We start from the raw sequence: 25,420 nt of genomic DNA, 5'->3' as shown, positions 1-25,420 counted from the left end.
TCTTGTTTTTTATTTGGTTTGTCCATGTGGGCAGCTGGAAATCAAGCTTGAAGGTATAGAATTTGTAGCTGGGACATCTTTCTTGGTTGGCATGCTCTCGGTCCATAGTGATGTACAGAAAAACCTGCTTCACTGAGGACAGTGACGCTGGATTTCCAGCAGTTTCCAGTTCATGACAGACTTGAGCCTTGGTGGTTGCTGGGCTGTTCCTGAACATCCTAACCAACTTAATTTGAGGTTTTAGAGGGCAATTAGTTTTTTACACAGGGTCATGTAAGTTTGGATTTTTCCCTCCTTAATAATAAACACCTTCATTATAAACTGCATTTTGTGTTTTCTTTGTGTAATATTTAAATTTGTTTGATGAGCTGAAACACTAATTTTAAGCATTACTGTTAGTTTCACTGACCAAAAATTCTTAAATTTTCTATATTTGAGGAATATTTTAGCTGTAGATTAGTGTATTATATATAAATATATGAAAAACACTGCTTAAGAGCTTATTTAGTTTTCCTGTTAATTTGGATTAAGACCAGACTGGTGTTGGTTTCTTTTTTCTTGAAAGTTAAGTTCTTTTCGCTCTCCTCCCCACAAACAAATAATGAAACACATGTTACGGTGGTTACGCTCCCTTTGGGAGTGCATTGTTAATAACTTTATTGCAAAAATACAGGTTCCCTCTTTCCCCGAGCAACACCACCCCAGAACTGACACATAAAGTCTACACACACCCACAAATAACCATCTTTGTCAGTTAGCTTCCCACCCTCCTCTAACGCAAACACACACTTTCATCCTTTAGTTTACATTCATTCGCTCTTTCTCCCTCTTGCTCTCTGCGTCCTCGTTGCTCTCTTTTTGCATTCCATTGGTTGAAACATAGCAGTAGATGCAGAACAACAAAGTTCACCAGCAGCAATAAACATGAGATCTTCTTTCTCTTCCTCCTCTCCGTGTCTCTGCCAGAGTCCATGAGAGCACCCGTGAGGGGTGGGCGTGTCTGCCTCCTGACTGTCTCCAGTAAAGGACTGTGAGGGAAGGTTGATTTGCATAGCGGACTCATGCGCTACAATTGGCTACATTCTCCCACATCCAAAAAAACAACAACAAAAAAAATCCAAAAAACCCCAAAAAAAACCGAAGAAAAAAACAAAAATACAACCACAAAATCTGAACCTAAATGGAAAAATAAATTCTTACTTTAACTCTCTGAGTTAGGTGCCATCCTTTGGTTTAGTTACAACGTTCAATCAACATCAGTAAATTCTTAAAGAACATTACATTGGCCTTTTGTTTAATAAGGACTTTGTTAGTTTATACGATATTTAACAGAATAAAGCATATAATAAAAGTACTCTACACACGTCAGAATGCTACCCAATAAAGGGAAGAGTGAATTAAGTCGTAATAACTGTTCATACAACTGAGGAATGGTTGACATCTCTGATAGCTCACTGGCTGAAAATATACCTCTAATACATATCTATCATATAAAGCATGTTCATATTAGACATGTCACTGTCTTAGGTTGAAGATGAGCATTTTTCTGAACACATCTGAGGTCTCAAAACCAGTTTCAGTGGGAGGAGGGAGGGGAATAATAAAGTGTGAATTCATAAGTGTCACTGAAGTTCACCTGAGGCCTTGGAGTGAAAACAAACGGCATCGACTTCTCTCCAGCTGCTCCACGTTCAAATAGCCTTCAGAAAGTGCACTTCTGCCGAGTCATCTTGCAAAGTGCACTTGAGTCATCTGTTTTCATTGTTAAAAGCCTAAGAGAAGGGTTTCCTAACCTACATTCTCTCATTCCTTCTAGACTTTCCTCCGCTGCTGGCCTATTTCTGGTGCTATTGTTTCCTGTTTGGAACAAAGAAAGCAAGCGAGAATATAAGAGAGCAAGAAAAGAGGAGCAGAAAGAAAAGAAGAGGGAAAGAAGCAGAGAAAAAAGGAAGCGCTTTTCTTGTTCAAGCTCCCGGTAGAAACGGGAGAGCTGTCATTAGGTCGGCGAGCGGTTTGGGGGCAGAAACTCCAGCTAGACACTTGTGAAGTGCACTCCACTCCTATTTGAAATGCAGACATGAGGAAGTATCACTTTAAGTTTATCAATATTTGTTAATTATCATTATCAACATTCCATAAGGTCTTATTAATTAACATACAGGTTTCATATGTGAGTTTTCTGTACACGACTTAGTTATTAGAGAGTTCAGTCTCGGCAGATTAACTGTGCGCACACACAGGAAGAAAAACAAACTCAAAAACAAAAAGAGAAAAAAATATGGCTGTCCATCTGAAACAGACCTAGTTCAGCTACGTGTGCGTCCAACAAGAAATGCCCGTGAAGAGAGAGGAAGAGGCGTGGCTACTTGGTTAGAGTCCCCCCCTGAGCTAAAGGTCCTGTGGGTTGGAGGGCGAGTCTACTGAGAGCTCTAGTCCTAGTTGGATGCGGCTGGTGAGCGACTGCTAAAAGCAGCAAGCTCACCTGGAAACCCTCTGAAAACCCCAGGGGGAGACGAGAAACAGTCCCGGAAAGCAGGGGGAAAGGTTGAGGTTGTAGTTGGGGGTCAGAGTGACTGCATAGACAGAATAGTAGGGGGAGGAGGAAGGGAGGAAGGCAAGAAGGGGCTAAAGCAGGGTGCTGCAGGCGCTGAGGGAGGCTCTAAGTCAGTGCAGATGTGCATGTGTGCGTGCATGTGTTTGCGTGTGCATGTCGTCTGAAGGAGGAGGAGGAGGAACAGGATAGGAGCTGAGTCGATCCTCCTGAGCCGATTCCAGGTCCGTCAAGTTGAAGCGGTTGTGGACCCACGTGGACGGGTTGCGGTAAGATATTAGTGAAGCACTGAAGGACCATGGTCTGAGGAAAGCTTGACCCCCGTCAGACACAGCCAGAAACTCCCTGAACTGTCCGACAGCTCCTGGACATGAAGATAAAAGGTCAGATTAGTAAGAAGGTGCACGTCAAACATGACAGATGTGGTCATTCACAGGAATATGCACACATGCTTCGATTTTACACATGTATCTTCAATCATGGGATTTACAGAGTGTAAAAGACACAAACTGTCACACACTGATGCTTTAAACACAGTTTTCAAAGATCTCAAGAATTATTTCCCCAAGCTCTACTTAAACTTGTCCCATACAATCTGATAAACTATAGCTGTACAGCATCCCAGGGGAAATCCCTGTGGGACACCTTAAAAATACTAGGCTATCTTTTCTTTTTGTACATCGATACAAAAGCAGAACATCTATATCAAACAATGCTGGATGCAGTGACACCTTTTTTTAAGATGTCATTAACAGATATTTGACTGTTGATAAATAAAAATTTAAAAAAACAACTGTGGTGATAGAGGCTAAAATTTCAGAACAGCCATGCTACTTCTTTATAATCAGGATTTATTTGCTTCTTTGGCCCAATTGGGGAGATTAAATTATAAACTGTGAGTTTGGATGCAGAATTTCCCAATCACTGCATCACCCTCAGCTTCATATAATCTAAATGGTAAAATCTGTTAAATTCCACATTTGATTCTTTTTATATGGAACATTTAAAAACTGGTCATTCTTCACTGTGTATACATGCATATTCTAAACAGTGCACGGTTTATTTAGGATCTTTTGTATCTAGCATATCCTGGTTTCTGAAAACAGCATATAGCACTGTTTATGCATAAAACTGAGGCACTCTAAAGACCTGCACATGTGAATGAAGCGCAATGCAAGACAGCCAAGAGCATTTGGCAAGTAAAAGCATAGTGCCGGGAGGCAGGTTATGCATAATTTCACCTTGAATTTAAAACAGAAAAGATCAAAAGGACCAACGTGCATGCTTGTTGATTCTTTTTTTCCCTTGCTTGTTTATTATAAGCTGATAGCAGCTTAGATGCATAACTTTTCCTATAACATACAACCATAAGACATAAAGAAATTGTATGTTAAAAACTACATATATATTCCAATATTTAATGCATGTATATTTTTAGATTAAGAAGTTGAAGAAACCCTGATTACTCAATTGCTGACTTTTTTAAACCAATTGTTTTAAGCCATGATTTAGTGAGAATTTTGAATGCACTGCTAATTAATTACTAGAAATGATCATTTCTTCTTATGTTTTTCTCTGCTAAGAGAGACCATTTGTGTGTGACATGTACAGCAGCTTGTAAAAATACTTTGGATCGATGCGCATTAGCTTCAGCTCCCACAGCGAGGTGTTATTTTTGCACTTTGAAGCTGAAGTGTAAAAACCTGAAACGACACTTCTGCCTGTCAAACTATTCACCACAATTTGAGTTTAAAAAGAAAGACCTAATATGATGCAAACAGAGCCGACACATCTGCAGATATGTCGTGTGTAATACTGACGTAACAGAAAACCTAACAGGCTGAAATGTTTTTACTTCGGGGGCCTTTTTAAGACATCCCTCTTGTTTTCAGCTTTTTTCCTTATAGAGAGTGGGAAGGTGTCTTTTTTTAACCTCTAAATCAAGGTATCAGTGTTTACTTTTCAGAATTTCAAATTTCCTTCTGTGAATTTTAGATGAACTGGACACATGACAGATTTGCAGGCCAATTTTCTTTCAAAATCACCTTTGGGTCTTCACATTTTTTGCAAATCAGTGAGGATTCCCTGGTTTTAGATATATGGATATGCAGCCTACTTTTGTGCCAGATGAGTCCGATTTGCCAGGAGGCGAATATTCACGAGAAAAATAATAAAAAAAATGAGGAGAAGACTTTTACTTTGCTCTAAAACAGACTTATCTGGCACATAAAGTAGCCAGCCAAAAATCCACTCTTGATGCAGGCGAAACACACAGTGCAACATCATATGAGCCAGCGCGGTGTTTACCTGTGAAGCAGTGGAGGGAGGTGGTGATGAGAAGGTGTTGGTGATGAGGAGGATGAAGGAGATGATAGTGGTGGAATAGCAACAGGGACTCAGAAGAGAGGAAGTAAGCAAGGAGAGGCACTGACATCAGCCTGCTTCACCTTTGAGAGAGACAGAGGACAGAAGAGGAAGAGAAGAAGAGAGCGGGAGGACAGATTGCAAGTAGAATAGCAGGACAAAAGGAAGAAACAAGACAAACAGCGGGGGGGAGGGAGGGGGGAAGAAGAGCACAGGGAAAAGCAATGTGACCGCAAGACATCAGGCAGGTGCAGTTTAACAGCATAGCCGCAAGGAGGCAGCAGAGCCCAAGTAGTCACACTCACAAAGCTGCGGGTTGCAGTCAGGCGGCTGCGGCGCGAGGTCACTACTGTGCCGCTCAGGCTGCGCCCAATTCTCCTCAGGTTTTCCCCATCATCAGGCTCCACCCCAAAATCCCGCAACATCATTGGCTGCAGAGGGAGAAAATGTCTGTCAGACGCTGGAAAATGGATCCAACTGATGACCCATGAACAGTTTCTGCAAAGGACTATGTAGGTGTTGCCTTGTTGAGGTAGGTGGGGGTGCTGGTGCAGTCCGCCCCGTACGCACTCCTCTCCATGTCTGCGTTGGGGGTCTTGGAGCGAGCCTGCCCTCCCACCCTGGATATGAGCCTCTCCGATGGGCTGCAGCCTGGGAACACACAGATGGTGAAAATATGAACAGAGCGTGGTCTGCAAATTATGTCAGACTGACAGCTTACATTTCCCGTGTCGTTCATGAATTCATTAATAAGTAACTTAAACAAACTTTGCTTATGATTTGACAAATGTTTACATACAGTATATATCAGGGGTGTCAAACAGAAGGCCACAAGGGCCAGAATCATCCCGGAAAAGACTCAAATCTGACCCAGTGGATGGCTTTGAGAAGGAGGTAATACATTTTGGACTATATTTTCAGAAATTTTGCAACTTTTCCCACTAAAGAAGACCTCCCACATGGCCATTTATACTACTCCAATGTAAATAAGTAATAGATAATCAGTTAAAGGATTACAGATCGTTTTTACAATCATAGAAATTTCTGTTTTTTTTACAATGGGTCCACGATAAAAACGAATAAAAAGAAATGTTCTGTGAATGAACAACCTTATAATTACAGCACAGTCTGGGCAATGAGCTACATTTTATTCAATTTAAACATTTATTTCTTACAATTTATGCTTAAAAAGTTATGTAGGACAGATTTCTTTCATTTGCTACGGCAGCATTTTTTTTTATCATGTAAAAGACAGTTGAAATTGCATGTCTTTTTTTTTAAAAATTGACATATTTAAGAGATTAAATGTGTAATTAAACTTTTTACACTGGCTAAAAGGGGAGTTTCACTGGTTTGTCCTATTTAGGATCAAAGTGGGAGATACAGTATGGTGCCCACAATGTAAAATACGTTTCACATCCTTGGTATATATTTAATGAGCCAGCGCAGTGTTTACCTGTGAAGCAGTAAACAGACCGAGACCGAGGCCTTCACTGAAACTCCAAAGTTTTTTTTAAAGCATTTCTTTATTGTCTCTAAAATTGTACATTTAACACAGAGAGAAGTGACCCTATAGAAAAATCAATATAAAAAGTGGAAAGCAATAACATCTGCTGCAGTAGCCTGTTTACTGCAGTACTCTTTACTGTGTCTCAGTTCCATACTACATACTGATATGCACAGTATATAACATGAGGTAATCTCAACAATATACTGTTGTGCATGTTGGAAATTAACAGCTACCACTGCTAATTACAGTAAACAGACCAAAAAAAATACTGAAATTGTTAAATTGTCCCCATGTATAAACCAGTGTAAAATCCTCATTTTCAGTTCACAAAGTTCTGTTGATCATACATATAATTTTGTAGCGGTTTTATACTTGAGGACATAAATTAAAAATGTGCTTATAGTTGGACTACAGCTGAATAAAAAAATCTATGGAGCATTTTAGCTTGCTTCAAAAAGTGAGCCTACAAGCAAAAAGAGTTTTCTATGTTGTAAATAAAAGACATGCGGTCACATTCCTTGTAGTCTCCACCATTTAGTTGTTTCCTGTGTTATTATTGTTTTCACATGTGCCTCGCTGCGGTTCTCCTTTCTGTCTTTGTATTTAGTGTTTTTCCCCACTTTGCCAATTTTCTTAATCCATAAAACTTGCAGAGATTGTGAAAAATCTATCACAAATTTCTAAGATCTTAAGAGTCTATGTATGACATCCTTAATTCCTTTCTTTATCGTACATCAAAAGGCCCAAACACACTCACTACATGTATTGAATCAGCCATACAATATGAAAGCAATAAAACGTGGTCAAAAATGTGAACTTAAGTTCAAATCAAATATCAGAATGGACAAAAATACAAATCTCTTTAAATATGAGAGGTTTCTGGTGCCAGACAGGCTGGTCTGAGTATTTCAGAAACTGCTGATCTACTGGGAATTTTCCCACACAACCATCTGATGGCTACTTTCAGCAAGCACAGAGCTCAGATCATCTCGAACTGGTTTATTCAAATGGCCTACACAGTCACCAGATCTCAATCCAACAGAGGCCTTTGGGATGTGGTGGAACAGGAGATTTGCATCATGAATATAATTTAAGTTGAGAGTGAAAATTAATAATTTAGTCATTACGCCACAACGGCATGTCATATTCTGAGCACAATTAATTTCACTGAATGGTGGGTTTAAATGTTCCAATAGTTACAGATTGTGTTATGGTGTCTGTGTGTGTCTGTGTGTGTGTACCTGTCTTTCCAGCCAGCAGACTGGCCTGGTAAAGGGAATCAAGCTCAGAAAACTCAGCCTCTTTGCGGTCACAGCAGGGATTACTGTGTCGCCCTGGGGCATGCTGGGAGCTGTAGTGACCTGGAGAGGACTGGCAACTGTAGCTGTAGTTTTGACTGGATGCCTGCGGCCTGATGGGAATGCAGCGGTCTGGGGGTGTCTCATACGGCGTCACCACTGCGTCGGGGCGGTCCAAACTCCAGGAGGACCAATGACGTGTCTCTGAAGCAGCTTCTTCCCTCGGCCAATGCTGAGCAGTGCCCGCGGGGGAATGGGGCCGCGGTGGTTGCCAGAGCGGCGTGAGAGGTTTCCTTTGCCCGGAGGCTTCCAGAGGGGAAGACAGGGGTGGATTAGAGGTCGGAGGGGGAGGAGGTGGGGGAGGCTGTGCGTGAGTGGGTTCAAGGTGTGCGGAGTGTGAGGTGTGTGTGACTTGTGTATCCCAGAGACGCAGAGGAAGCGAGGGCAGAGAGATGGCTAAGTGCTTCCCCAGTGGTCTGACACTCACCCCCCCTGCCTGCAGCAACTCACACAGCCTCACCCCTGTCCCCTCCCTCCCATCCTCCTCCTCCTCCCCTCTCCTGCCCGCGCATCCATCCTCCTCCTCCCCTTGGCTGGAAGGTGCGCAAGGGTGAGCGATGCTGAGGGTGAGCGGGGGTCGAGGGGGAGGGGGGCGATAGGGCGGAGGGGGCGGGTTCTGGCCTTGGCCCAGAGCAGCATCCCTGTTGGGCGTTGCCTGGTCCTCTTCCTCCTCCTGATTGGGCGTCAGCAGTACTTGGACCGGGCCAGGCTGTTCACTGGAGGACACAAAAGAGGGAGCGCGTCAGTCAGCCGGCAGCAGGACAGAAAAAACAAAGCTGCTCTGACGTCAGGTGAGTTACTGCATAGAGGGAAGGTCACGACAGCACATCAGGTAAACAAACACACACACACACAAGCTCACTTACATACCGGACAAACAGCCTTGTGCAAGCATTGCTTCGTGTATGAGATTTCACAGCCATGCTGTTTATGAATCAGGCACAAGCTCAGGTGCACTGACTGACTGATGACAAACTTAAGTGTCTGATTTGAGCATTTCCATCTTACACAGAATGTAATCAGATTTCCACTACTCTGCACTGGTGCAGTATATCAGCACTGAAAACAATCTATGACATAGACTAATTCAGTCTCATATCCTTTTATTGATTTGCATACATTGATAAATGAGGGATATGATATATGTTGAACATTAGTGGATTTTCTCAGAGACATGAGACACTATTAATGTTTGTGCGTGTGTGTGCTTGTATGTGTGAATAGAAAGTCTGTAAATTTCTGTGTAGTGTGCACAGACACACGTGTGTCTATGTGAGCACCCACCCCCGTCCCCCACTTTAACTTTCCTGTCTCTTTTCAGCGTTAGTAATTACCCAGCAGGCTTTGCAGCACTGAGCTATAAATCAGAGGCTTATGTTGATCAATAGAGGAGAGGAGGAAGGTAATAAAAGAGGCAGAACACTGAGAGCTTTGCCTCCACCTCCTCTTTTCCCTCAGTCTCGCTGTTAACAGTTTGGATTTACAATTTATTATTTTAGAAAAAAAAAAGTTTTACTCCAGTTTAAGTTCAGTTTTAATGAAACACGGACTAAAATCAATATTAACATGGCTTAGTTTGCACATTCAATCAATCTCTGGTCTGTGCTGGTTCTTCAGAGTGGAGCAGCAAAACTAATTACAAGATCTAACAAAAGAATATTTGAGGTTTTAGGAGTTTAATGACCGCCCTTTAAGGCACATTTGAGATTAGTTCCCGATTATACATCTAATTTCCTGACTCAGTAAGAATCTAAGATCCTGAGAAAAGACCAGAACTTCACAATAAAGCTCACTATATTCATTCTTTTTTTTCTAGGACATTCTGTACATTTTTTGCACTTGCATATTTTTAAAATCTAAAGACACTCAGGTTACTATAAACAAATTAACAAACAAATGCAGTGAGTTTTCCTAGGAAAACAGTTGGGATGATTAATTGGCAAAAAATCTGCAGGTCAATAACCAAACTGACCTTTTCAACTAACTTTCAGTTCTATTCTTTTAATGTTTTCATCATTAAGCCTCGTGTCTCTTGCATGTGTTGCATCCAATTGGGAATTTTTAAAACTATGTGTGTTTGGCTATCAAAAGTCATCAGTGCATCTCAGATTCTTAATACTTTGATTTCTGAATATTAAAACTGATGAAACTGATGTTAAAACTCACTTTCCCCTCCTTACGCAACAAAACTAACACATCAGTAGGAAAGCAGACTGAATTTCTGTAACAGACAAACACAGAAGCAGAGAGCACGGAAACAAAGCGCAGGATCTGTGACTGCAGTCGCGTGGCAGCACACAGGACAGAAACACAGTGATGGACTGCAGCTTTGCAGTGCACAGAAGGACAGATCAGCAGCACACAAAGAGCAGAGGGAAGCCTTGGCAGCACAAAGCTACAAAGAGCAGCACAACAACAATGAAGGGAAGCAGTGAAGCACAGAAAAGCCGAGAGAAACTCTCTCTCCCTCTCCCTCTCCCTCTTTTTCTTCTTGATGGCAACACAGAGAACAGCAAAGCAGCTTTTTACTGCATTGCAACAAACACACAAACACAAAGCGGATAATAAGTTGCTGTATATAGTCAAGGGTGTGTGTTTGAGAAAACGTACACATTCAGACACACACACACATACACAGAGCTGGATGTGAGAGTGCAGTGCTGGGGGAGTGGGTTACAAAATCAAGCTTTCTGGGATTTTGTCCAGCCAGAGCTGAAGACACACACATGAGGGTGTTGAGGCGTTTCTACACAGCCAGCACCCAGAGGACACACACAGCGGAGTCCTGAGGTGGGTTTGAGGACAGCTTGAGCTTGGACAAACACGAAGTGAGGGAGGAAGGGGAGGGAAGTGAGGGGTTTTGAGGTGATTTTGAGACAGGCACCGCTGTGGATACATAAGGGTTGACAGTGGTGGTACCTGCGTGGGCCCTGTGGGCGGGCGCTTCCTGTCTCCCGTTCCATTTCCTGTTCCTGCCTGCGTTTGATTGGGGCCCCAGTGCTCCTCATGCACGCAGCTACAGCCAATCCGCTATGAGCGTTAGCCTCATGCAGGGGTCTGAGCACAGCTGAGGATGTTAACAACAGAGCAGGAGATAAAAAGGAGAATAAGACAGAAAGATATAACGACAGAGTGGAAGCGAGAGAAAGTTTGAGGAACGGAACAAGAAAGGAGACACGAGGAGGGATGAGAGTAAACGATTATAATACAAAAGGAGAGAGAAAAGAGAAGCAGAGCAGGAGTGTTTGTGAGGGGGCCAGCATGCATTACACTCTGCTGCTGTAAATTAATGTGTGAGTATTTTACATAAGTAAAGAGTTGCAAAGTGGGATGTCCTCAAAACCTAACCTAACTTCAATCCCCAATCATTTTGGTGAGAAATATCCAATCACTTAGAAGCTTACAATTCAGGTTTTTGCAGCAATAACAACAAGTTTTTACTATTGTGTTCAGAAGAAACTGGATCCAACACTCAACAGCTGCGATCAGTGGCTTTTAGATAAATGTAGAAACTGTAGTGCTGCGTTTCCTCCAAATTTACTGAAAATTTCTTCAGTGCCACAGCTACTGCTGCTGGTACCGAGGGTCACAGATGTCATAGCATTTTGGCATTTAGTGCCTATTCCAAAGCCAAACTGACAGAAAATGCTCTAAATAAAGCAAAAATCTCACCTGACTTAAATTTGACTGCTCCCTGTTTCAAGGCAGTCTACTTGTCAGACTCTTAGCTGCCTCAAAAGCTGGTCTTTACTTAAATCACTCTGTGGAGGTCTCATTCTGACCACTTGCATGTGCCCATAATGTTCCTTACACTACCTACCCTCACTACTATGCTCGCCTGATTTAAATCCTTGCAGCCCCTTCACCAAAATGAAACCCAGACAGAAGGTGCAGAAGGAGACAACCCTTTAGGGAAGATTAACAAATTGCACCACATAAACCTGTTAAATCTTTAAAACTGAGATTGTGAAACCATGAAAGAGATAAAAAAGCGAATGAAAAGTTATAGATGCATGAAAGAAAACAGACCCCCGCTCCGTTTAATGCACTCAGATGTTTTGCTTCTTAAGTCTTCCTTTGTTTGGTATGACAACCAGTTTATGCAGGCTCACTGTCAAGTCAAAGTTTGTGCCTCTTCTCTGCCTGGGCTACATTGTTTACCCTGATCCTGTGATTTCAACTTGCACAAAACTGGCAGTTATTTTTTCTCTGAGGACACCCTCTTGTTTTCAAGCTGACAGACACTGGCAATATCATAAGAGGAAACAATAGGAAGATTTCATAGCAGGGACCCAGCATCTTTTCCCACTTAGCAACTCTGATGTAATCACATTAATATACTAACTTGTACTGTTGGTGACTCAAAAATTGAACATTAGATAAATGAGTTGAAACTGGGGCTGCGTTCATGAAGCCACACACACCAGACAAGGGAATAAACTACAAAGATCTTTCTAAGACCAAGGTTTTTTTTAGTGTGCACTCTCAGTGGTGCTAGTTGGTTACAAAGAATGCACAAGTGGACAACAAAAGAGCAGCCATCATCCGTTTTGGCTTGAGTTTATAGACTTCAGATTGATAGAGGCAGAAGAAAGGAAGGCGGATGGCAGCTCTGTTGTTGCTGTTGGCTGTAACCTCTGAAACACTGAGGCAGATTGTTTGAAGTATGCCCGAATCCATCGATACGGGTGTGGGAACCCAAATTCTGTTACACAATAGCACTGATAGTGATGCCATCTGTTCGTTCACAACTCGTCCTTTCACTTCATCAAGGTTGAATGTGCACACAGGTGAGTGTCAGGTACATGAGACTAAACACAGTGAAGCAAACACAGTAGTGCAGACAGGACACAACATAATAATCCCTGATGTAGATTTAGTTAGTTCTGAGTAGGAGGGGAAAACCTGAATACCTGCGGTTTATATAAAACTCTCACTTACACACACCTAAACACGTCTTCACAATAAAACATGACAGAAAAATATCTTTTGTGGATGAACTGATCAAATATTCATGAAAAAGTCACACACACACAGGAATATGGACACATACTTTGGGAACACCATGTGTTCCCAAAGTCGATCTAAAGTCAAGCCTGAAGTCACACAGGCCGTGCCCAAGTCTTTAATTTGAATGTTGAGTCGAGACAAGATGTGAACATAATTCTTTCACTGCTATTTATAAAGCTGGTAGCTGATTTGCAGCTGAGGTTGTTTTAGGTATAACTACTTAAACAGCATGAATGACTTTGTAAGTGGTGCCCGACACGAGCTTATTTGTTTTTAATTGCATAAACAACATTTAAGATGTTGATTTTGTGTGTGAGCGTGTTAACATTTGCTAAATAAAGCTAAATAAAGAGGCTGAAAGTATGAGAAAACAAAACATTTGACTCAAGGAGCATGCTAAAGGAAAAAGTAACTGATGTCATCTGCTTTCAGCAGAAGTTATACTATTTCCATTAACACCAAAATGCCTAATTGACATTGCTATCCACAGAGCTGCATTGCTGTTGTGGCTAAAAAGCATGTGCAAAATATAATACTCAGACCTGATTAAAGGAACAACTGAAAGTTTTTGTGATTCTGTGTATAACAGGTAAAAATGCATGTCTGGCTAATTTCCAGTTTAATGCGGTCTCCCTGTGAAGCACTGCACCAGCACTGGGTGCTACTAGTATGGAAGTCCCATTCTGACAAGCTGCACATCTGCAGTGTGTGCTGGATCCCAGTTCAGTTTAATTCAATCTCATTTCTATAGCCACAGATCACAACAACAATTGCCTGAATGAACTTTATATTGTAAGATAAAGACCCTGTAAAAATATAGAGAAAACCCCAACAATCAGATAACCCCCTATGATCAAACACTTGGCAAAAGTAGGATGGAAGACCTCCCTTTTAACAGGAAGAAACCTCCGGCAGAACCAGGAGCAGAGAAGAAAAGCCATATGATGCGACTGCTTTGGGGTAAGGGGAGGGGGGAAAAGGGTGAAGGATGCCTAGGCTGCATCACCTGATCCACTATAAGCTTTATCAATAAAGTGGATTTCCAGAAAGCAATCTTAAAACCGAAGAGGTGCAAGCAAAAGCCCAGAAATGCACAAGGAAGCAACCTTAAAGTGAAAGTTAGCTGTACTTTTACCCACGAAATGAAACTCATAAGATTTAGAATTTAATTTCGCATGATTCTTTTTTTTTTTTTTGGCAGAAGAAATTGAAGCTTTCAAAGAAAACCGGGCATACACACGGAGAACGTGCACGCCAAAGTTAGAATCCAGAACCCTCTTGCTGTGAGGGAATAATAACTAAACCAGGTGGAATTATAAAACTTTGTGATCCCACTTCATATGAGTCAGGCACCACAGTCTTCTGCTCTCCCCATGAAGCAACTCTGAGAGTCTAATATTAGAACCTCACGTCCTGGTACATACCCAAATTTTGAAGTCCATATGCACTGTTTATTATAGACATTTAAAGTCTCGGAGGGCATCAGTTGAGTAATTATCCCAGAGCCGATACAGATTCTCCAGAGACGGAGAAGAAATCACAGAACGTTTTGTCACAGGCCACATAGCAATACTCATAAACTAACTGTAAAATTAATGGAATGACCCTTAAAGTGTGACTCGAGTCAAAGAAAGACACAATCTAAAGCTCACACCATAACACACAGATACCCACATCATTATAGACCACACAAGAACGAAAAAGGTAGAGAAACACATTTTTGGAAGCAGAGGAATACACACACTGTAAACTCTGGAGGATAGCCAGAATATCGGAGCACTGAACTTGGATTGTGCTTGTGATTCTAAATAGGAATCACCCAGAAAGAGTTTCCTGCTCTGTGCCGGTCAGTGAACGCCCCACAGGAGTTTCCATTTTTGTAAAAACTAATCTGACAGGAATTTGTGCTCTGCTCTGTTCAGCTACACTGAACACAGCTAGAACTGCTAGATCCACACACACAAACACACACAAACACACACGTCCTCTGAAATAAAACACACTGAACTAATTGACGGATGAAAAAAAAAAAAAACATCAGAGAGAGACAGATGGAGAGACAGACCAACAGATGGGAACGAGGACAAAGACGAGGTCAGACAGACACATGGACGTACAAGTCACTGTGACTGTTAATCTAGACACAGGTGACCTCAAAACTGCACCAGGCAAGATTTTAGCATAAATATACATGTTATCAGCATAAAGCATAACATTTTAATACCAAAGATATATCCACCTTTTCTTTTTTGGAAGCACAAATTGAGACATGGAAGTGTCTAGATGGGCCTTTGCTATGCGGGTTTCTGCTTGGCGCAGCTTTAAATGCAATTTTGAGGGGTAAAGGTTTAAACACATTAAATTTACATAAATGGTTTCTTACTCATCAGCTGTTGTATAAGTAAATCAGTGTTGATGCGGGCAGTGAAATATCAGGAAAGATCGATTAAACATAGGCAAATGAAGCCCAAATTGCATTCCGCTGGAAGTATTTCATAAGCATATAACTCCCATACATATTCACTACCAACTTCCAGCTGCTGATTTTCTATGTTTCCATATTTCATCCATACCCTGGTGTTGGAGCTGGTCCAGGTCCATGAACTTGCTGGGTTTGGGATTAAATCCCATGGCTGCCTCCCGCTCCGCCTCCCTTCGCTTCTGCTGCTCCTGCAGGCGGGCTCTCCTCACTACCTCCTCCTGAAGCTCGTCTAGCTCACTACGCCCTGGGCCTGAAAACACACACACGAGAAATATGGGCAATGAAAATATTCATCAATTTAAATGCATGTTGAAGAAATTAAGCAAAAACACACACCTGCATTAGTGCCACCACTCCAAGTAGGTGGGGGCAGCTCCTGCAGGATGGCACTGCTGCTCTTGGACTTAGGCACTGAACGCCATGAAGGACCTGACATCAGCACCCGTTTTTGTTGCCCCACCTCCCTGTAAACAAAGGAAAAGGGTAAACGAAAGGCATAAATGTTGATAATGCAAACACACAAATCTGTATCTGTAAGTTTCCTACCTGTCGGGGCTGCTGCTGTTCCTCTCGCTGCTCTCGTAGCCACTCTCCATCCTCTGAATCAGACGTGGCTGGTGCTCCACCCCTCTCAGAGGTGGAGGGGCAGGGGGACCCATCGTCCGCCCGCTGCCCAGAGACCTGGGCTGCCCAACCAGCCCAAACCCCGCCTCCAACTCCCCAACTTCTCTGGCTTCTACTTCTTGCAATCCGAGCAGTGGAGCAGGTCCCTCTAAAGGGAGTGAGTCCTGAGGCCCTGGAGGGAGAGGCGGGCCAGGCACAGTGTTATAGCCCACAGAGGAGCCTCTCTGTCGGGTGAAGATGCTGTCGATGTTCAGCGCTTCTCTCCTGGGCCTCCAAGTTGGCCTGTAGCGGCCTCCAGAAGAACTAGAGAGCAAAGAACAAGGATTCAATGCTGAACATGTCTACTGACTGAAAAAAATTAGTCTTCTGGTAAAAATTATTTAAAAACTGCAAAAGAAAGTAAAATTTTCTGCAGAATGTCTACTTTTGTTTATGATTCTTTTACTTAAAAGTACAACACGTATAATTTTTCTTGTGTTAAATCCCAATTTCACATTGCACAAGAGATGAGAGCGAATAGTGGTTGTCAGGCCACTGATTGGTCTTTAGGCCTCTATGATTGTCACAGTTTCTCATGACATTAGTTGCCATGTGTCTGCAGAACAGTAATACCTTTATTTATGTGCCCATAATTTAGGACATGTTTTAGAGAAGATCCAAAGTGACATCTTTTCATAATATGGAGTACACTAATCACTAACATAACAAAATGACCACCTTGCATTACTTTATCAGCAAATTTTACAAAATAAGCACTGCCAGATTCAAGCGGTCTAGCTAAGCTACAATTAACTTACTTACTGTAGCTTTCTTGCTAGCTTACATTACTGCAGGCAAATTCAAATCTCAGTGAAAATGCGACTTGGCTAGCTTGACAAATTACCTGCTAATGTGATCCGTGATACTAACTTGTCTATAATGCTTTGTTTTCATGCAACAATAAATCTTGCAAAGGTGTATAACTGAAAATGTTTCTTCAGAGAACTAGCCCAGAGTGATGCAAGGCAGGGCCAGTTAGTCAGCTAGCCGTAACTCAGCTAAACAGTCTGGTGATCGATCTCAAGAGTGAGGTTACAGACTTTGATTGAGAAGCCAAAGCAATCTAACCAAGCACAAGTCTGTATGATATCAACCTTATCCTAACAAACGCACATTTTATTCATATTGTCACTACTGGAAAAATTTAATAGAAACAGCAACATTTCTGATTGGTGGAGGTCACTGTTACCAAGAAAATCTGATTTCAGTCAGGAGTGAAGGACTGTAGCATGTTGCTAATGAGGCTATACTTTGTTACATACACATCACAAAATACAAAATATATTCCAACCTTTTATTATACACCAGTATTATAATGAAACCTATTAAATTCAAGAAGGTTGAAAGTCCTTTGTTGTGGAAACTAGATTTACAAAGGGTTGCTGGATGAGAAGTTCCTTTACCTTTAAACGTAATTATGTAAACAGTCTTGCACTTTTAGCCCTTTTTTTTGTCGTTTTATCCAAATCAAATCTTTTTATGGTCACGACTCACCTCACAACTGTTTGGCTTGTTTCAGAACTGAAAACTCGTTATATAAGGAAATCTCCACTGACATTTCACAAATGCCATTTCAGAAATAAATTGAAAATTCACTTCCAGAACCAAAACTCTTAAAAAAGTGGGCATTCACAACCTTTGAGCATGTGCCCCACAATAGGATGCTAGCTACAGTTCACTTAACAGCCACGATTCTTGTGATATTGTGCATTTCTTTCTTTAAGCTGTGTTGTGTTATTATCTCAAACTTTCGCTTAAAGATCAGAAGGAACAGACTGCTGTGTGTCTCACACTGTGCAGAGCTGTTTAACTATGAACTCAAAGCGAGGAATATGAGATTTTTCCTCATCTGGATTTTTTTCTAACAGGCTGAAGGGCAGCATATTAACTTTTCAATTCAATCTGGGTTACAGTGTTTATATATATATATATATACATTATAGTTGTATTGAATGAGTAGCCTAACAACATGAAAATAAGCTCCATATCTAATAAGCACTTCTACTTTTTCCCCTGAAGAGATGTGAGTATTTACGTGTGATTTGAAGAAGGCATTACCGTGAAATACTTTCATCTTGCTTTCACCTAATTCTACAGCCGATGTGTACGAGTGCTGCAGTACCTGGACTTGCTCTCACTGCTAGTGCTCTCATCCTCCCAGTGGGGACCCCCAATCCCCCCCTCACAGCCCCCAACTCCGGAAGAAGAGGAGGAGGACAGAGGACGGGAGGAAGAGGAAGAGGAGGTCAGAGGCCTGCGGGAGGAGAGGAGGAAGACAGCCGTCTCCTTGTACTCCTGCAGCGGAGGAGAGGGAGGGCGGGGAGGACCCTCCACTGCTGACTCTGAACACGGGAGAAAAGGAAGAGAAAATAAATCCAATAACATTTTTATTTATCCCACAGGGGGCAATTATGCAGGCAGCAGTGCAAATAAATGTGAGAGTAACCACTAACGAGGCGCATAACCTGAAGACTCTGCAGAACCCATTTCCCTTCACCGAAACTTGAAAACGCATAACTGTTTGCTCTTAACTATATCAACAATGATTCTTTCTGCATCTCCCTGAAAACACTTGAGTATTTGCTGTTATTTTTTAAACCATTAGGGTTTCTTGACTGAAGGTGCAACTGCATTTTTTTTTAAGGGGAAGAACATTTGGACCAGCAGCAGTACCTCCAGCGTCAGCACCAAGCGGCGGTGTGCCAGTGTCGTAATTACAGACCACTGTGGTCTGGGATTCACTGGAGAGGTGGCTGCCTGTAGACTGGTGGAGGGATCGGCTGCGAGAACCTCGGTGACTCGAGCTGTCTGTCGAAGAGTCCGTGCGAGTATCGCTGGATATGGATGGCTCCCGACCTGTGGGAGAAAAGAGAAAGAGAGGTGACCTTTTAGGTAATCCTGTATGCGCATATGTTTCCAGTTAAAGGCATGATAATTCTATAGCACAGGCTCTGCAGTATGCAGAGGCAGATTATAGGGTTGAAGGTCAGAGCTTTAAAGCTATAACCCCGCATGTTCTCAAATGATAAAGACAGATCAACCCGATCTGATATTTAGCAGAGTGTATCATCTTTGCTGTACCAGAGTCTTCACTGTCGTAACCAGCCTTGCTGCTGCAGTGCTGGAGCTCCAGCTGCGGGTTGGAGCTGGTACAGGGGTTTGGGCTCTCCTGCAGTATCACCGGCGTCCCACGGGGGTCAGCGTAGAGCAGCAGCAGGGGCTGATAGTGGCCTTTGATACAGCGAGACACTACGTCCTTCCACTTAGGGCCGATCTGGAGATGCAGAGCACACACACAAAAATATATATTTATATAAGCACACACACATAAAAAGGAAGTATAACTATCTGTTTTAGGATATAACGCTACTCATATTCCTCTAAAAGTAGAAGGTCAAATACACTTGGTGCTGCTGTGTCTTCATTGATATCATATTATCTCAGTCAATAATCTAATATGACCCTCATTGTGAACTATGATTGATAGTCTAGGACAGGTATATGCACACAAGTTCGTTCTGTTATTTCTGCTGAGTATTCATGAGGATTTTTTTAGCCTTTAAGAAAAGGACTCACACTTAAATTACATACATAATATGAACACAGTTCTTGCACTGAGATTTAAGCGCATAGATCTAAACAAAGACAGGGATTAAACCTTAAACACATAATCAATCTAAAGCTGCCTCTACTGCAAAAGACCTGACTGTGCAGCACTTAAACTAACATACAGCACAGCTCCTGTCATTTCTGCTCTCACAGGCACAAGTGAAGATGCAGCAGATGCTCCTCGTGTTGCAGCGTGCAGACTCGGGACTCAAACTACGTCTCACCTCTTTGACGTGGGCGTCGTCGAAGTACATCCACTTGCGTATCTTGGTCTGGAAGAAGAAGGTGGAGTAGTGCTTGCCATAGTAGCACACCATGCCCACCAAGTAGAGCTCCGCCTGGCGAGCCCTCTCCTCTGTCACACGGTAGAACAACTACCGAGAGAGAGAGAGAGATAAGAGGGAGGGGGAGGAGACAAGAAGGGAGGGGGGCATGCAGGGGAGAGGTGTGCGGTATAAGAGAGAGAGAGAGAGGGAGAGAGAGAGACAGAAGAGTTAGTTAATGTGAATACAAGCACATTTTTGCTCACCTAGTATATGCTGTATGCAGTAATTCTTCACTCTCCTCACTTTCCTCTGCTTGCGAAGCGCACACAAACCTACAGTGCTGCATACACGCTGCAGTTTTTCAAGCGGAAATGATGCACGGCTCTCACACTCATCTCTTAGTAAGGTCACTTGCTCCAGATGATACTGCTAGTAACATGCACAGACAAAGGCAGTGTATTGATAGCCATATGTATAATTCTAGCCATTGTGCTTTGATGAACCATATATCTCCATGATTCAACATAATAAGCTAGAATAAATCTAGTCCTGCAACCAGCAAATGCTTTCATTATTTATTATTTTGAAATCTTTAAAGAATCAGAAAATACATCTTAACAAGTTTGCACAACCACAACTCTTTTGTCCAGCCAACAACCCAGAAATCTGCAGATAAACAATGAAGATCTGTATTAATTCCTTTTAAATTTAACAGCTGATTTACAGTTAACTAAATATAAAGTTTGGTTTACTGCAGCAGCAGCACTACAGTTATCTAATCTGAGGAGAAACGGGACATAAAAGTGTAAAAAAGGGGGATGGGTAAGATACAGAAAAACAGCAAGTGAAAGTAACTGTGGAGGCAAATGCACACAATTTTAATAGCTAAACACAATTTGGAAAATTCAATAGATAACACCTCAGATTTTCTTATTCAACAGCTTGTTTTTTTTTCCCTCACAGCTGCAGGATGAAAACAAGAGACAGAGCAGCAGGCGGAGACAGAAGATAGAGGGAAAAACTTGAGTCACTGTAACACATATTCATATTCACTAATCCATTATTCATGGATATCACTTCGGAATGCGGCTGGAGATGTAACAGGGGCATTAAAATGCATCAACATTACTCAGTCATGACGCCGACTATCAGAGGTCGAACACGTGTGTGTGTGTGTGCGCGCGTGTGTGTGAGAGAGGTGTAAAAGCTGTAGCTGTAAATGGAGAAGTAGCGTTCTGAGCTCTTTATAAGAAAATTGAAAGTCTGGAAGATTACGTCGTATCTGCACAGAATTTGTTTTTTTTAACATGCTGAACTTGCACATTATTGCAAGTTATTGTGTATTTGTTTACACACACACACTGAAAATACATATACATCCATGCATGCGCTTGTGTCGGACAGTTTGCATGTGATAATGTGCTGAAAAATAATTTATGCATGTGCTTACATCTAGCAGAAAGCAGTTTGCTGTAGATCAAATTACAAATTACTACTCTTGGTCCGGAAATCTAGGACTCTACTGTATTCTGATTTTTCACACCCTGGACCTTATTCAGTTTTATAACAACTCTCCAAAAGGTATGAGATATGCATAAATATTTTGTTTTATTGTAAAACCTAGGACTAGTAGACTGTGATGCATTTTCTCTTAAACAAAAGAGAGAAACCAATTTCAGTGTATGATTGTCAGGCTTGCGCTCTGGAGCATTGCCACTAATCTACCATGAACCCTTACTTGAAAGGACAGAAAACCAAAAAACTCCAGCACTCCTGCAAAACATTAGCATGCAAAAACACTCGGTATGCCAGTATGCATGCACTGTTAGCAAGAGATTACAATTATTTGGCTCTAAGCTTTTAAAAACATGCAAATTTTGCCTGTTGGTGGCACTACAGTAAAAGTGAGTTTTGTTTTTTGTTTTTTAATTGAAATCAGTTTGAGACAACCCAGCAAAAAAAAAAAAGGTTGAATTTACTGGTCCTTGAAATGACATCCCTTTATATCTACATTTGACTGAACCTTGAAAGGAGACCTCTTCTTCCTGTGAGACGACTCTATAAACCCCTGCAGCACTGTGCAACCAGAGTATCTGGGAACAATAGGCTTTGACTGTCCAGAGTGCAGTACAAATAAGCTCTGCAAGCAAACATTTTTAAGAAATCCCATCCAGCACTAGTTTTTTGCATTTGTTTTGTTTTATTTGTTAATAATGTGTTGCTGTGTAATTGCAAACCTTTCACACCCAAATACAATGCAAATAAGATGAGATAAGATATGCATACGTTTGCATTTTTGAACAGTAAAGTGTCATGCAGATGTCAACTAAACTTTTTAAATTGCAACAAATTTAATCTTAGACGTTTCCATTGTTCTGCAAAAAAAACAACAAATTTTCACCTTCACTTCAATAAAATTCAAGTATTTATGAGTATTTTTACCGACCCTGACTGGTTTTGAAATTAGACTTGAAAAGGCCCAGGGGCGTCTGGTGCTTGCTGGGAGTTAACAGCCCTTCTGATTCACATATACACACTGCACACAAAGCTATTTTCGCCACAGAATATTAGGGAAATTACATCTGTGTATTTATGTCAGTTTGGGCTCAGCTGCTTGCATAGAAACACACGATATACGCTAATTTTGTTCAAAAGAGTGTATAATGTGCGGTCGCTTACATCTCCCAGACGCAAGCAGGTTCCCAGGCTGTGTATGACATCCTCTGCTAGGTCAGAGTGGTCTGAATCCCACACCAGCCCGATGGACACAATCTCCGGTGAGTTCATCAGCACCCGGCGGATACGCAATACCTCCCCACAGTTACTCTGTGAGAGTGAAAGGACGAGAGGAGGTTAACAAACAAAACAAAAAAAGAGTGCGTGATTAAACAGCTTTATTCATCATGTGTGATGAGGCTACAGAGTGTGCACATCACTAAAGCCATCCCCTTTATTTGGCAGTAATGAAGACGCACACACACGGAAAACCTGAACAGTAGGAGCGTGAGGGACAGAGACAAAAGGCTAAAAAAAACAGAGAGATGATGAAAGGACTGTAAGAGAGAACGACAGAGGATGAAGTGCTGTGCTGAGTTGTATTTGTCCCTTGGGCCTTCTGTTGAGTTCAGAACCGTGTGTTCTGAATCCTTCCTTTGAGTCATGACCCACCACAGAGCTGGTGCACACAGACACACACACAAACGTACACACATGTACACACGCAAGCATGCACGCAGTGCTGGCAGAGCGGGCTCGGAAACAGCCTGAGAACACCCTGGCAACCAGACACTTTGCCAAACACAGCACTCGCACACATAAGCACAATCGCACACAGAACTCTCCCTTTGTGGGCGGCGGGCCGTCTTGCACTGGCACCAGAAATGGCAGGAAGGTATTTTGCCAGGGTCTGCTTCTCAATTCTCAGAAAGGGACACAAACACAAGCCAGGGAGCAGCAGCCAACCAGCACAGCACTGAGACACGAGGCTATCTGTATGCTTAGGACACATGGACGGGACACACAGCTTCAGTTAGCTCTCAGCGCTGAGGGGAACAGCCGCTGACAACATCATTCATCAAACGGTTGTGCAAACAGATTCGCTCTGCTTCATAATACAGCATTGATCGGTGCAGCCTCATCGTTGAATTTTATATGCAAAGATTTTTTTTTCCCCACCATTCTTTTTCTTTTTTTAAATCACTGTGGCCATGCAGACCTTTCCAAGACACGGAGAGTTATATAACAGGGCTGCTGGTCAAATGATACTGTAGGATCGCAGTATGCTGATTGTGGCATTCTTCAGATTAAAATGACACAAAGCTTGTTGTTGTTGCTTCCTGACAAATCAAAGAGCAGCGGAATGAAAATGCTTTCTCATCTTTAATAATGGAGTCACTGAAGAGATCGTTCATGGAGGACTGATAAACGCCTAAACCACCACAGCTGATGAGAGAGGCTGTAAACAAGCCAACAGTTTAGCTAGATTATGTAAACCGCTTTATTATATCAATACGGATCACAGCCAAAACTACAAAAATCCAACACACAGGCCCATTTTACAAGTCATTTGTCACCACCATGGTCACTGACTGCATATAATAAATGTATCATTATAGATAATGGATATATGAAGCCATAAATCTATGATCACTTATATGCATACATTTGAATCCTGCACAGCCAGCAGCAGCCAAGTACGTTAAATAATAATTCTAATTTTTTTCTTTCATTACATTGGATAGTGACATGTCTTATTTTTTCTACCAAATGAACAATTACAGTAACTATAGTAATAGATTACTTTGATGGGGTAACATAGCAATGCACTGCCCACGGTGTGTAGAGTTGTTTAAATCAGCTGCAATATAAAAAAAACTGCAGTCTAATTCTGGCTGGTTCTGAAGAAATTCTAGTAAAAGTTTAAATGTAATATCTTTTAGTGAAGCATCACAGATTTATTACAGCACAAAAATATAGTTTGAATTTGGCGCCCAGGCTGGCATCCAGGATGGGTGTCATGTAAACATGTTACATAAAAATTGGGGAGCGGGTGGCATGGAGGTGGGGTGTTTAGCACGCAACACCACACCACATAGATACTCCAGCATTCTCCCACAGTTCAAAGACATGCACGGGATTACGCTAAGTGGTGACTGCAATTTGGCTGCCGGTGTGAATGTGACAAATTGGCGACCTGTCCTGGATGGACCGTGTCTCACGCCCTGTAACAACTGGGATAGGCTCCAGCCCCCCTGTGACCCTGAACTGGATAAGTGGAAGAAAATGGATGGATAAAATTGGGGCATAATAAGTAAACAGCCCTCCTGTGGGTGGATGCTGAGGTGGTGGAAGGGTTGAAAATAGCAGGCAGGGATGCCAAGCAACAGCACTAGTACATCGGAGGGGAAGATAAGAATTTCTGCAGCTTAAATAGTGCATTTATGTTATATGTGCTCTGAAATAAATCACAGTATACACTCTGTAAGTCTTATAAGATCTAAATGTTTCATATAGATATATACACACCATTCCCTACTCAAAAAACATGAACGGGAGCACTGAGTAAATCCTATGAGTAAATAACGTGTCACATTAAAAGACTACATAGAAAACATGAACATTTTTATTTTCTTGTCACATGTCACAGTGATCCAGTATAATGTTTACATTTTGATGAACATCTGAAGAGCTAAAACACTGATCATCTCATCTACATATTCACTTTATTGCACTGATATTAGTTCACAACTCGCCAAATTTCAAATCGCCTGTGCAAAACTTCGCCATCAATCACATTATCCAGTCCTCGCACTGTCCTATCTTCAATCTCACACTTACAGTATCATCCAGCAGCCTCGCTTCCATCCAAATACCATCACTTTGTTTGAGCAAAGCCCAAGGTGGTATTAACAAAAGATCAGCGCTGCAAGTGATGAAAGATAAACACAGACAGGTTGTGTGTCTCCCGTGGGACTGCGCACACAATGCCAACGTTTACCGTGGTTAAAGAAACACTGGGTGTGTGTTAGTGTGGCTGCAGCAGTGGAAGTGGTGATTGTGCTGTGTGACGAGAGGGGCAGCTGCTCGCCCGTGCCCAGAGAGGAGGCT

At 42.0% G+C, this 25,420-nt stretch overlaps 1 protein-coding gene across 6 annotated transcripts in view; it reads right to left on the bottom strand.

Annotated features, from left to right (window-relative positions):
• Positions 1-850: 850 nt before the first annotated feature.
• Positions 851-25,420, bottom strand: part of usp54b (ubiquitin specific peptidase 54b) — a 58,174-nt gene continuing 33,604 nt past the window's right edge. For 5 of the 6 annotated variants that reach the window (XM_005943899.2, XM_005943901.2, XM_005943902.2 and 2 more), the window contains 13 exons: positions 22,493-22,639; positions 19,772-19,921; positions 19,020-19,212; positions 18,612-18,794; positions 18,061-18,280; positions 15,822-16,202; positions 15,612-15,739; positions 15,367-15,525; positions 10,703-10,850; positions 7,667-8,499; positions 5,439-5,566; positions 5,221-5,346; positions 851-2,915 (listed from right to left, as the gene is read on the bottom strand). In XM_005943899.2, coding sequence (XP_005943961.1) covers positions 2,829-2,915; positions 5,221-5,346; positions 5,439-5,566; positions 7,667-8,499; positions 10,703-10,850; positions 15,367-15,525; positions 15,612-15,739; positions 15,822-16,202; positions 18,061-18,280; positions 18,612-18,794; positions 19,020-19,212; positions 19,772-19,921; positions 22,493-22,639 — 2,883 coding nt within the window. In that variant the 3' untranslated portion in view covers positions 851-2,828. Of the gene's footprint in view, positions 2,916-4,858; positions 4,999-5,220; positions 5,347-5,438; positions 5,567-7,666; positions 8,500-10,702; positions 10,851-15,366; positions 15,526-15,611; positions 15,740-15,821; positions 16,203-18,060; positions 18,281-18,611; positions 18,795-19,019; positions 19,213-19,771; positions 19,922-22,492; positions 22,640-25,420 lie in introns of all 6 variants that reach the window. The other variant, XR_317144.2, reaches the window with a different exon arrangement.

The sequence above is a fragment of the Haplochromis burtoni genome, unplaced genomic scaffold, assembly GCF_018398535.1.
Source record: "Haplochromis burtoni strain Fernald_Lab_line unplaced genomic scaffold, NCSU_Asbu1 Contig_278, whole genome shotgun sequence".
NCBI lineage: Eukaryota > Metazoa > Chordata > Actinopteri > Cichliformes > Cichlidae > Haplochromis > Haplochromis burtoni.
This window is presented reverse-complemented; position numbering and strand designations above follow the sequence as displayed.